The 12,918-nt window shown below is 38.3% G+C and overlaps 1 protein-coding gene across 13 annotated transcripts in view; it reads left to right on the top strand.

Annotated features, from left to right (window-relative positions):
* The window catches only part of ULP1D (UB-like protease 1D), a 39,108-nt gene that overhangs the window by 16,410 nt on the left and 9,780 nt on the right, over positions 1–12,918 (top strand). For 7 of the 13 annotated variants that reach the window (XR_016113330.1, XR_016113329.1, XM_088986438.1 and 4 more), the window contains 9 exons: positions 325–419; positions 525–796; positions 971–1,057; positions 3,013–3,061; positions 10,878–10,960; positions 11,057–11,089; positions 11,210–11,305; positions 11,778–11,880; positions 12,367–12,464. Coding sequence is in view for 11 of the 13 variants with exons in the window: in XM_088986438.1 (XP_088842564.1) it covers positions 325–419; positions 525–796; positions 971–1,057; positions 3,013–3,061; positions 10,878–10,960; positions 11,057–11,089; positions 11,210–11,305; positions 11,778–11,880; positions 12,367–12,464 (916 nt within the window). In the remaining 2 variants the exon portion in view is untranslated. The remainder of the gene's footprint in view (positions 1–324; positions 420–524; positions 797–970; positions 1,058–3,012; positions 3,062–10,877; positions 10,961–11,056; positions 11,090–11,209; positions 11,306–11,777; positions 11,881–12,366; positions 12,465–12,918) is intronic. The other 6 variants (XM_088986439.1, XM_088986437.1, XM_088986440.1 and 3 more) reach the window with 3 other exon arrangements.

Below are 12,918 nucleotides of genomic sequence, written 5' to 3'. Positions count from 1 at the left end.
TAGTTAAGCCATTACTTGAAAAAAGTTACCCTTGCTCAAAAATAAGGGTTAAACTCAAACCATTAGAAATAGAAAAAAGTTAAACAGTTGATTTTTTTTTTCTTATGATATTGTTTTCTGTTTGGTTTTGCTAGTGTTTAATGGATGTTACATAGGGTTAGTTGTGTGATCCATGACCATGAAGTATGCATTCCTTAACATACATTTTAAGCAATCACCCCCAGTATTTAATTTATAAACTGTGTTTTAATGATGAGACGTGTTAGGGGACTTGTTTCTATGTATTCCTAACTTCTAATTTCTGATTTTTTTGGGGGTTTGTAGGTGCTGACAGTGGTTTGAGCCTAGATGCTCCATCATCTCAAGCATGTCCACAATCCTCATTTTCATCTTTATTTGTGGAAAAACTTGATGGAAAGGTATACATGGTTTGACTTTTTATTTGATGTGCATGGTTTGTTGGTGTTTGAATTGTGCAAATATGCTCATATTTTTTCGCTCTATTTCTTTTCTGGTGCCATCAGCCAGATGGTACTAGTCACACCACAGGTAAAGCGTTTGATAATGAGTTATCCATTTTGCACTGTGGAAACAAAAAAAATACAAGATCAAATGGACATTTCTCACATAAGGAAAAGAATGGATCGAGAATGTCTATAAGACAATCACCTTTTAGATGCTCTGGCAGTTACAATCTTGATAAAGAAAAGGTTGAACTCACCAATGGTGATAACAGGGGCATTGCTTCCGGTCCTTTTCTCCACAGCGAAAGTTTGTCCAGCCATCTCTCTAAAAAGTATGCATTTTGGATTTCTAGTGCAACTATCTTTTTCTATCTCTATGCTTGCATGGTGTTCCTGGTGTGACTGCAGATATTTGAACTGTACACCACCCTTTATTCAAGAAAATCTGTGTCAATAATTGTAATAAATATGCCCGAGCTTTACTTTCTGGTAATGTGTTTGTTCAGATTCTGTGCTCATGCATTATCCTTGTCAATGGTCTTTTGCTCTGCTCCTGAGGAATCCACAGGGTCCAATCTCATACAAGATTCTCAGTATGTTTTTATCCTTGTTGCAGTTTAAACTTGGATTATACCTGCTTGCCTTGGAGAAGCCTATAGACACAAGCAGATTCTTGTTAGTTGCAGGCATTCTCTTGAAACGTTTGCTTCTTTTGACTTTTGTGAACAATTTCACATGTCATTGCTATGTGAATTGCTTAGATGGTGAAAAAAAATGTTGTGTTTGCTCAAAATCTCAAATGATGGAAAAATGTTTCTTCTGACCTGTTTTTGGCATTCTAAAATATACATTCCTTCATAACTTGAAGCATGTGTGGGTGCTGGTGCCAAACCCAGTTATGGATTTTGTGGGCATGATTTTAAGAAACTTTATATGCAGTGAAGCCATTGCTAAGTTGGGCATTGGTGACTGGCGTGTTCCCATCAGAGAGCTGGTAGCCCAGGAATAAGAAGCCCCAAGGACTGGGTTCATCAAGACGAGACATGCAAAGGACAAATAACAGGAAAGGTACAATCCCACCCATCCTATGAAAAGAAAGAGTTATGACCTACAGTCGTCAAGCTTTCATGGACGGGAGCAATGAGTGAGCTGTCATCACTACCTTTCTAGGACTGGGTTCATCAAGATTTTTTTATACTTTTTAGAATTATGAAGCAACATTTTATGAAGAAAAGAAAGGAAGCACAATACAAATCACAATCCTACCCAAGTATAGTAAGAGACTATGCAAAGGACAATTGACACCGCAGGGAAGAAACAATCCCACTATATCTCCTTAAATAAAGAATTCTAAGAAACGAAAGACTTGTGACCTACACCTGTCAAGCTTTTGTGGACAGGAGCCATGGGTGAGCTGTAGACTCACCACTGCCTTTCTAGGGACTGCTACCCCCTGTGCTGATAGAGAGACTAAATGAGCAATAAAAAAACAAGTGGCCTGTTGATTCAATGGAAGGTAAAGTAAAGGGCCCAGATTATATTCAGGGATGAACAGTAAAGTGATAGAGAAGCACGATCAGTGGTGCTTCAATGAACCTGTTCAGGTAGGTTCTAAAATTAGTGGATTCCCTTACTGATGAGGTTAGATGGGAAATGCTTGGGTAGGGTTAATCTGTTCTGGGAATCCATAAGGAGATAACATTTGTACTTGGTATTGTTGACATATTGTGATGGTCATTGTTCTACATTGCTTGGTCTCCCAAAGTACACTGAAGTTTGGGGGTGTACTCTCTCTCTCTCTCTACTTTCATTCTAATAAACTCTCTTTATGTTACTGGTAGAAAATATTCACAGGATTTTTTTTCTGTGATGGTATATTGCTAAACTTGAATTTAAGTTCTTGATTGCTGGCATCATCAACTGTTTTGTTCTATCTTTTTAAATTAGCCACCCCCAATATTTGCTTTGTTCTATATACCGGTTTTCTAGATGATGGAAGAATGCCGAAAAGCATGACATATGGAGTTATGTGATCAGGGGTTTCAATAATCTGGAAGTGTCATAACCAGCCAGCATTAGCATTTAATTCAATTTTGCTTAAACATTTGGATTATTATTATTATTTTTTTGATTCTCAAAATAGAGATGATCATTTTAGGCCCTTTAATTTGCTAATTGCAATATATTTATTTATATGGGTATATTAGTGGCCTACCTGTATATATAGGTATCCTCTCATACATGTTTGACCATTGTTCCCATTCTTCCAGTGGACTGGGCCATAGTTATAGTTGCACCTTTCTTGTACAGAGTTCTAGCTTAGTTTTTTTCCCCTTCTTCTATATATCATTTGATTCATATGTAATGGCGTTTTTATAAAATATTTGTGATATCCATTTAGTTATATATCATTTGAACATGTAATTTCATGTCAGGGTCCATCTTTCTCATGGATTATGTAGAGTGTTTTGGTGCTATACTGCACTGGTTCATTCATTCTTAACCTGAATAGATGCTTTGTTATGCTAAAGTTGTAACTTTTTGCCAGGAGGAATGCTTCTCAAGTTCAGTCACCACTCAATTCAAGAACTAGAAAGGTAAACATCTTCCAAACATTGTTTTTTTTTTGATCAGCAAGATAAAATTTCTTTATTAATGTCTGAGATTAAATACAAGTGTTTTAGCTACTCAGTAACCCAGAATACATCAGAATACAGCTTGCCTCCAATGCTTAGGTTTGTTAGCTTCCTCTTTTACCACTAACAGATTACAACATTGCCCAAAATAAAATAGATCTATCAGCTCCCTGTTTTGCTAGGAAAATTGCCAACACATTCGCTGTCCTTCTAACCCAGCCAAAATTAGTGTTCAAGCTCTTTGCAAGAAAGTCAATTTCCCTAGATGCAAATCTGTATTTCCAAGGGGCTGAGTTGGTTTTCTTAGCCCAAGAAATAACCAATAAGGAGTCTCCTTCTACTTCCAGCTCTCTAATTCCTAGCTGTACTACTAGTTTTAGTCCTTGTAATAGAACCATTGTCTTAGCCTTAACCAAGTCTCTGAATCCAACTGGTCCCAAGAGCCACTACAACTCCTTGATGGTTTCTAAGGACTCCCCCTATACCTGCCCTTCCTGGATTGCCAAAGGAGCTGCCGTCAAAGTTTAACTTTAGTTTATTTGGCTTCGGAGGTTTCCATGCCAAAGGAGCCATTATCTTCCAAACATTGTTTCATTGATAAAACCATTTTATACCATTCTTATTGAATTTTCTGTGCCTGGTTTTGATATAGATATCATGCTTCTTCCATTTTTGGCCTACCAAAATTACTGCTTCTTCCATTTTGCCTTTATGCAATGGCTCATGTTGGTGTACTTCGGTTTTTTCAATGCAATACTACTAAACTTTTTTTTTTTTTTGGATCAATAACTCTGAAAAGATTTCATTACAATGATACTAAACATTTTCCTAACCACCCATGAAATGTGAACTTATTTTACAAGTCCATGAATCTAAGCTGGACCCCTCCCAGATCATTCAATTTATTTATTTATATTTTTAAGCTTGGTTGGTAAAAGGATTGAACAGAAGACTAGCAGCAGTTGTGTGGTCAGTCTGGATGGAAAGAAATAACAAAGTTTTTGAGAGCAAAGCTTTGCAGGAGGAGGAAATCCTAAAGAAGGTGGAGTTAATGTTATAATCATGAAATAAATGGAGAGGTGATTGGAGAATCATAGGAAACCTAGAGAAATGACAGGTACAGGTGAGAAGGACTTTACAAAAGTTGGAAGATGGAGGTTGGAGGCTTCAATTGAAGTGAAGAGTTTCAAGTTTGAAGAAGGTAAAGGTGTCTTGAAGATCAGAGAGAGTAACAGGTCGACAATATTGGCGATTATAGCATGGGTGAAAGGTTTTGTTGATGGTGCTATTAACTCATGTAAGGAGGAAGGCTGGAAAAACTCTATGTCAGTTCCTGGTAAGACCTTTGCAATTGAACTGAAAAGGAACAACAAAGGTTGGCTCATAACTGTGACTGAGTTTTTTGGTAGAAATGGAGAACAAATGGTCTGTGTACCGAAAGGAAAAAGGCAGAGAGGGTGGATGGCTTTTGTGAAGGAATTGCAAGCTTTCCTTGTTGCCTCGGCTAGAAAGAAGACAGAGGAAGTGAAGGCATCTAGTCAGAAGTCCAAGGGTTAAGGCAGGAAGACCTAGGAGGAGGGAGGTACGGTTGAGACTACTGGGAGTGTTAACACACAAGGCTCTGGGTCTCCTGGCTTGGTGGTTGTATGCTCTTAAAATCACCAGAGAATATGGGTAGGAGCAGGGACGGATGAATGGAAAAAAGAATGGTCTTAGTGGCTGATAAGGGAGTCAAAGACTGGAAGGAAGTATTGAATGCAGTTGCAGGGGAGTTAGGTATTGGCAATGAAGCAATATTAATCCCGTTTACAGAAAATAAGGCCGTTCTTGATGTAGGTGGCCAGGAGTTAAGCTTCAAAGCAGTGGCTGTGGACGGAGTCCTTATATAGGTCCAGAACCGGAGCCCAAGCTGTAATGAAGTTGCAGTCCAAGATGGGTGCACCCAACTGAAGCTTATTGGCCTTCCTTTCAACCTCTGGCGGGATATTAGGTACCCATAAGACATTCACTTGGTCAAATCTCCAAGCAAGTCCCATCTGCTCCAAGCTGGATAGGGAAGTTCTCTCTGGATTGGGAAGAACATTGGTGGAATTTAGATTCTAGAGTTCTTCCTAGATTGACCTCTGACAACTGGCCTATTGTGATCTGCAAGGAGCAGAGGAGTGGAGGACCTTCCACATTTAGGTTTGAAAATATATGGTTACTCCATCCTGGGTTCACTAAAAGAGTAAGGGAGTGGTGGAGTGAGTGTAACCTAGTGGTGCAATGGGAAGGGATGAGATTCCTTAAAAAATTACAATTTTTGAAAGCAAATATCAAGGAATGGAATCAATTGGAGTTTGGAAGGATTGAAGAAAGAAAGAGAACTTTGACCGACCAAATTGTGAACTTAGATGTGAAGGAAGAGAGGGGAGAGTTTGGAGAGGCAGGCAAGGAGCAAAGAAGAGGTTTCTTTCCAGCCATTAGGGGCAGTGGTTGGTTTCTTTCAAGCCATTAGGGGCATAAGACAAGGGGATCCCCTATCTCCCTTCTTGTTCACATTGATTGCTGATGTTTTGGGGAGATTGATTCACAGAGCTGACTCTAGGGGTCTCATTAGAGGATGAAAAGTTGGAAGGGAGGAAACCCCCCTCACCCACCTACAGTTTGCAGATGACACGATTTTGTTCTGTGAAGGAGGAAACTTGGGGTATATTAGGAACATGAGATTGGTGATACTACTTTTTGAACGAATGTCAAATTTGAAGGTGAACTTTGAGAAAAGTTGTGTAGTGGGTGTGAATTTGGAGGAGGGAGAAATTAGGGAGAGTGCAGAAGTGCTAGGGTGTGAGGTCTCAGGATGGCCATTGAAATACTTGGGATTGCCATTGGGTGACAATCAAAAGAGGGAGAGTTTCTGGAATCTGGTGGTGGAAAGATTTGAGAAGAGACTTGTATCTTGGAAAAAGAATTATCTTTCTCTTGGAGGTAGGACAACATTGATTAAGGCTACTAACAAATTTACCCATCTATTTCCTTTCAGTGTTCAAAATCCTAGTAAAGGTTGCTAACAGACTGTAAAAGATGATGAGAAACTTCCTTTGGGAGCCGGGAGAGGAGAAGAGAGACCATAGGGTAAGCTGGAAGGTGGTGACCGGGAGTAAAAACAATGGTGGTTTAGGGCTTGGGAACATTAGAGAAAGGAATTTGGCATTCCTGGGGAAATGGTTGTGGAGATTCCCACTAGAGAAGGAGAAACTATGGGCCAAAATAGTGGTAAGCATACATGGGCTGGAGATAAACGGATGGGATGCTGGAATCCGGGCTAGGACCACAAGCACTTTGCCTTGGAAAGCCATTCATGATTTATTTACTTGTTTTTTCCCCTTTTATTAGGTATGATTTGAACTCAGGTAACTCAATAAAATTTTGGGAACAAACTTGGGTGGGGAATGCACCTCTAAAGGACCGGTTTCCTTCCTTTTATGCCCTTTTTGGTTTTAAAAATGAGCCAGTTTCCTCTTTCTTGACCCCTTCTTCTTCCATTTATGGGTTTGGTTGGAATTTGGGTCTGAGAAGGGCTGTGAGAGACTCAGACCTGACAGTATTTCGAGTCTCCTCCTTCTTGATAATGTTTTCTTGGACCCTACTATGGATGATTCTAGAATCTGGATCCCCACCCCTACTAGTTCTTTCTCCTGTGCCTCCTTCTTTAAAGTCCTAATCCAACTCACCAATCTTGTAACTGCCCCTTTCCCTGTTAATGAGGTTTGGTGCAGGCCAATTCCTCCTAAGGTTGGTAGTTTTTGTTGGGAAGCCTTTTTGGAAAGAATCAACACTGGTGATCTGCTCCAAAAGAAGAGACCCAATACTTGTTTGTCCTCTCATTGGTGTGTTCTTTGTAAAGCTGATGGGGAGACCGGTTTTCATTTTCTGTTGTCTTGCCAATTTGCAAAGTCTATTTGGGAGTGAGCTTTCTCTCTTTTTGGGTGTACTTGGATTCCTCCATCAAATTTGCAAGGCCTTCTTGTTCCTTTTTTTAGGTGGTGTATGAAAAGGGGAAGGACTATGTGGAGAGGACTGAGGGCAGCAGTATGCTGGTCTTTATTTATTTTTGATAGATAACAGAAAGATTAAAAAGGAGGATACAACGGGAGGGAGGGGTAAAATCTCTTAACCCTCCCTAAAAGTTTATTTCATATTACAAAGCTGCCCAGAAAAGAAAAGCTCTTCCCACCCCTTGCTTAGCCAAAGAATCTGTCATGGGAATTAACACACCTTTTAGTCCACTGAAACAGAACTTCCATTTTTTGAGTCAAATGTTTAATTTTCTTTTTATCATTTAAGTATTTCCACAAACTGAAGTCTTCTTTCTGCAGCCACCTAATAACCAGGCTCAAGTCACCTTCCACCACCAGTTTTCTGATATTCAGCTGCTGTGCTATTTTAATTCCTTCTAACACTGCCAATATTTCAGCCCTAAGAGAATCCCCCAACCAATAGGCCCTGAATACATTGCAATAATTTGGCCTTCTTCATCCCTAAAGCTCCACCTAAACCTGAAGGACCTGGGTTTTCTTCGTTGCTTCCATCAAAGTTCAACTTAGTGTAACCCAAGGGTGGAGGAACCCAAACTGGAGAAGGGGTAGATTTCAGGGGAGCTAACCAAGCCATTTCTTTCCAGTTCTTAATGATATCTCCTGCTGTGTAATCTTCAAAAAGCTGCAAGGTCTTAACCCAACGAGCCACCCTAATGGAAATTATTTCAATGATAGCTTTCTTATTTATTTCTTTTTCAAGGAATATTCTTTGATTTCTTTCCTCCTACATTGTCCAACATATTGCTGCTCTTACACATCTCCACAGAAATTTACTTCAACAAGCTCTGCACACTTGGAGGAGAGGACCACCTGCAACCAAAGAGAGAACAAAACCAGCACCAGATTTCTGATACAAAAGGACAGGAAACCATTAAGTGATAGCAGCTCTCACCATTCTCCTTACATAGGATGCTGTCTTTATGGGAAGAAAGAAACTCCAGAATCTTCTCTGATGTAGAGAGAGGTGCTGAAGAGCTGAGGGCCCTGATCCACATAAGGGTTATTCAGTGGATGAAGTCCCTAGAGCTATTCACAGAATATACAGTGGATGACATGTCGAGGAAGTGGGGTGAGATTGCTAGCTGTACCCAGACTAAAGCAGGGATGAGTGTGCCTTGGACTCCTCCACCCATGGGTTTTATAAAACTAAACTTTGATGGAAGTAGCAAAGGGAACCCCAGACAATCAGGGATTGGGGGTGTCTTCAGGGATGAGAATGGGGTTGTTTCTGCCATGTTCTCAGGCCCAATTGGAGTGGGTGACTCTCTCAGAGCTGAGATCCACGCAGTTATGGAAAGTGTCCAGAAAGCTAGGGAGATGAGTATCAGAAAACTCATAATTGAAGGGACTTGAAGGTGGTGGTTGAGTGGCTGAACAAAGAAGATAGTGGTTTATGGAGTTATAGTAATTTTAAGAGGAAATTCAGATGGCTGGTTTGAGAAATGGAAGTTAAAATCAGTTGGGTAAAAAGATAAACTAATTCTTTTGCTGATGGGTTGGCTAAACAAGGGGTGGACAGGGATGTCATGTTCTGGGCACAGATGTAATTTAATTTTCTTCTTTTTCTGGTTTCTCTCTCTTGTTTCCTCTCTTGGGGCTCATGATGTAGTTGGAAGATAAGAAAGTTTGTCTTCCTCTCTGTAATTTATTGTGATATTTAATGAATTGTGTTATTGATAAAAAAAAAAATCCTAAAGAAGGTGGTAGGGGGAGTTTGTTCTTGGGCATTGGTGGATAAGGCTGTCATGCATGTACCTGTCCATTCTGCCTTAAATGGATATGGTCTCTTTTGAGTGTAAATGGGGAGCTTTCTTTTTCGTAAGGTTCTTTGTTTTTTGTTTTCTAGACATTGGGTGGTTCAATGTACAGTATCTCACTGTGTTTGGAGGGGTATATCCCTGTCAGTAGTTGAGCATGTGCTTTCTTTAACACCTTTTCCCTTATTTAAAAAAAAAGCTTGGATTATCCACAAGGAGGGAAGGATCAAAGAAATCTTGCCTATGATATTGAACTGATGAGCTGAAGCTGCACTTCTCTAGTACAAAACTCACTTTGTGCTTTCAGAAAATGTCCTTTTATTTATTTGTTTATTAAGCTCCTTGTGTGTAGCTTGTTGTTCTTCGTAGCGTGTTGGATTTATAGATTTTTGTAGGGAAGAATTTTTTCCTAGTTTCAGCTTCCTGTTCTCTATGGATTTTGTGTTGTTTAGTTCTTTATCTGCATTAATTATGTCATGTGGATTGGTTTTTTTTTTTTGACGAATAATAGTAAGTTTATTGATTCAGAAGCAACTTTAGAGTGAGTTCATACATCATCCCAATGAGAGGCACGAGCTGCAGCCCCTCCTTAAATCTTACAAGTAAACTAGGAAAGAAAAACAAGAATCACAACTGAGCCCAAAATAATTCTTCCCTATTTACCCCTTGCTTAGCTAACACATCTGACAAAGTATTTGCTGATCTCCCCACCCACTGTACAGTGACCAACATATTCCTTGTCAACCAACTAAATTTCTTCATTTCATTCTTGTATCACCACATAGCCTCTTCGGAAATTTTCAACCAACCCCACCACCACTTTGGAATCCCCCTCGATTATTAGGTGTTGTACCCCCAGCTGGTTTGCAAATTGCACCCCTTGTACAGCAGCTAAAAGTTCTGCCCTGATGGAGTTCCCAATTCCCAATGTCATGTGGATTGGTTAATGCATTTTTTTTTTTGGGGGGGTGCATTCTTATCCTCTTTATAATGCTCATGATTTATGGAGAAGAATGTATAGTTGCCATTACTCATTAGCTGGATGAGATTAAAGACATATTTAATGGGTCTTGCAGACTTTGTTACCAGATCAAAGAGTCATGATTCATCGCATCTAGGGTGAACTCTCATTTCACTTGGTCTAGAGATTGGCCAATTCAATTACTAACAATGTTGTGATGTAAAAAATCTAATAGAGCTTGCTCACAGAATGTTCTTTAAAACACTAGTCCTAAGAAAAAAAATGATAATTATGGTGATATCTCAATCACAAGGAGCATTTGACAGATTTTGGATGGGGTTACTAATTAGTAATTGCCAATAAGCTGATTGGTTCTAGAAAAAAAAGGAAGTAGGAGACCTGGGCTCTTATGCAAAATAGATGTGGTGATTGCCATCACTGTGTCGACTGGGGTTTTCTCGGCTATATTCTAAGGAAGATGAATTTCTTAAAAAATGGCTACATTGGATAATATGTCTTCAAAACCCTGGGATTTTCTTTTACCTTGAATGGGGTATCTGAAAGTTTCTTTTAATGCTCAAGAGGTATCTGACATGGTGATCATTCTCTTCCCTTCTGTTAATTTGTTGACAAAGGCTTGTAGCAATGTGACCATTAGAAGTAGTCGTGACTTGTGAGCATGACCTGTTTTCATGCCATCTTTTTGCAGTTTATGTGGATTTGGGTTTCTCCATTCAACTTCTCTAGATTAGATGATTTAGTTATTTAGTTGTGCTTGATTGGAACATGATGAGTTGGATTATGTGGGTCAATTTCTGTTCATTTGTATGTTTTGTGATTGTTTTATTTAAAGATATACTCTGGCATTAAAATTTCAGGTTAAAACTTTTAAATTTTTTGTCCCTATATTATTATCTCATTTATTTTCCATTAGGTTTGTCTCTTACGTACTGACTTAATCGATGTTTATTTTTATGAAGCATGGCCAGGCTCTTGTTCTTGTGGATGAAGAAGATTGTCTGCCCGTTGAGATGACAAAACAGGAAGATGGACTTGTTAGGAGGTGAAGTAGATCTTGCAATGCATATGCTTCTGTTTCTGTTTACAAAATATTTAAATGGATGCTGACAATTATGTTGACGTGTGAACAATTTTTCAGGTTGAAAGATAACAAAATATACTACCCATCAAGGTAGCCAAAAGTTTTTCTTCCATCCTTTTTTTCTTTCTAGAGGTGATGCAGGACAAGGTGTTCTTGCAATTGCTTAGGTTCTGACCTGCTTTTTATTATGCTTCTATACGTGACCTACAGAGATGATCCTGAATCTGTGGAACTTTGTCATTCAGACATTAAATGCCTTGATCCTGAAGCTTTTTTGTCATCAACTATTATGAATTTTTACATTCGGTAAGCATTTGCAATAGTATTCAGATTACTCTCCTTGTGTCTGTCAAATACAAAAGAAAAGAAATATTGTCATTATGCATTTATGCATATTATCTAGGACACTGATCAACCAAATGTTTGAAAGTTGTGGAACACATATTCTTAAACTATTTGCTGACATCAGAAGTACCATCTTTATCAGTTGCAATCTGAAATAGCATTCCTTTAATATTTGTTATGAGTGGAGAAATGATAAAAAAGAAACTTCCAACAGATAAATAGCTCTGCCCTCCATGAAGGTGTAAAAGAGACTTATCTTCATTTGTTATATTGATTTTTTCTCTTATCGTTTTTTCTGCCTTCATGACATTGTTGGAGATGTGGTTTAATTCCACAAGTTCATTAGCTGCTTTTATGGTCTTTGTTGGAAGATTTAGGCACACCATGTTATTGTGGATCCTATTTCTAATAACTTGCTTTTACACTTTGGTAGATATTTACAGAGGCCTGCATCCTTGACAAGTAGACCAAGAGGAGATTATCATATTTTTAACACATATTTTTACAAGAAGCTTAAGGATGCTGTATCGTGCAAGGTATTTTTCTTTTGGAATGTTTTCACAATGATGCTTCAATTTCAGTAAATTCAGTCTCAGTTCTGGTGTACAATTCAGCCAACTTGGTAGCTGACATAACTATGTACCTGAGTTGCTAAGGGCACAAGGTTGTTGTATTGCTGTCAAATTCATAGTAATGATTTGGATAGTCACCTAGATGCGATTCATTGATACAATCTGTGATAGAGGAACACTTGACATTTATTGGGCCAAGATAACTGTGTTATTCCCCTTCATGTAACTGAAATAGTTCATAATAAAAAATTGAATAGTTTTTTTTCATATACTTTATTCAACCCATGATCTTAAACAAATTACTAGGATACATGGTCCAGTGTCTAAATATATTCATTCAGAATCTTAAGGTTAGACTTACTATTTTGTTTCCAGAATTATACTAATTTACTTGAGAAGTTTTTTACAAGCAATATCTTACTTTAGCATCTCTTCTATTGCATTTTGTAGAAGAGTGAGAAGGATACTTTCTTTGCTAAGTTCAGGAGGTGGTGGAAGGGTGTCAATATTTTTCTTAAGGCATATATACTTTTGCCAATACATGAAAAGTAAGTTGATTTTGATTTTGGTATTCGTGAAATCCATTCTTATGAATTTATGTATCAGCTACCAATTGTGAAATGTTGTTTCTTTCTCATGCATTCTCTCTCTCTCTCTCTCTCTCTCTATTCTTATCTCTTCTTATTTATTAAGTGATGGATAGATGGCTAAAATATTTTAAAATTACCAATAAATCTGATGTAAGATGGGGTAGGAGTATACAGTGATGGGTCCTAACTCCTAAGACTGATTTGATTGTCCAGATTAAAAAAAAATTATAATGTGCAAAAGAAGCAAATAAAATGAACTATGTGCTAATTTCAAAAGAAAAAAAATCAAGAATCAAAGATGTCTAAAACCAATGAAAAGAATGTTGAACCAAGATAACATTGAAATAAACACGTAGGTTCTCCTGACATTAATGCCTAGATGTTTCCTTAGGAATTAGCACCTTCATAGTGC

This window comes from Nelumbo lutea, chromosome 4 (genome assembly GCF_056320005.1).
Source record: "Nelumbo lutea isolate HS-2025 chromosome 4, American lotus-T2T, whole genome shotgun sequence".
NCBI classification, from domain to species: domain Eukaryota; kingdom Viridiplantae; phylum Streptophyta; class Magnoliopsida; order Proteales; family Nelumbonaceae; genus Nelumbo; species Nelumbo lutea.
Note: the sequence above shows the minus strand (reverse complement) of the source record. Positions and strands in the feature narration are given on the sequence as shown.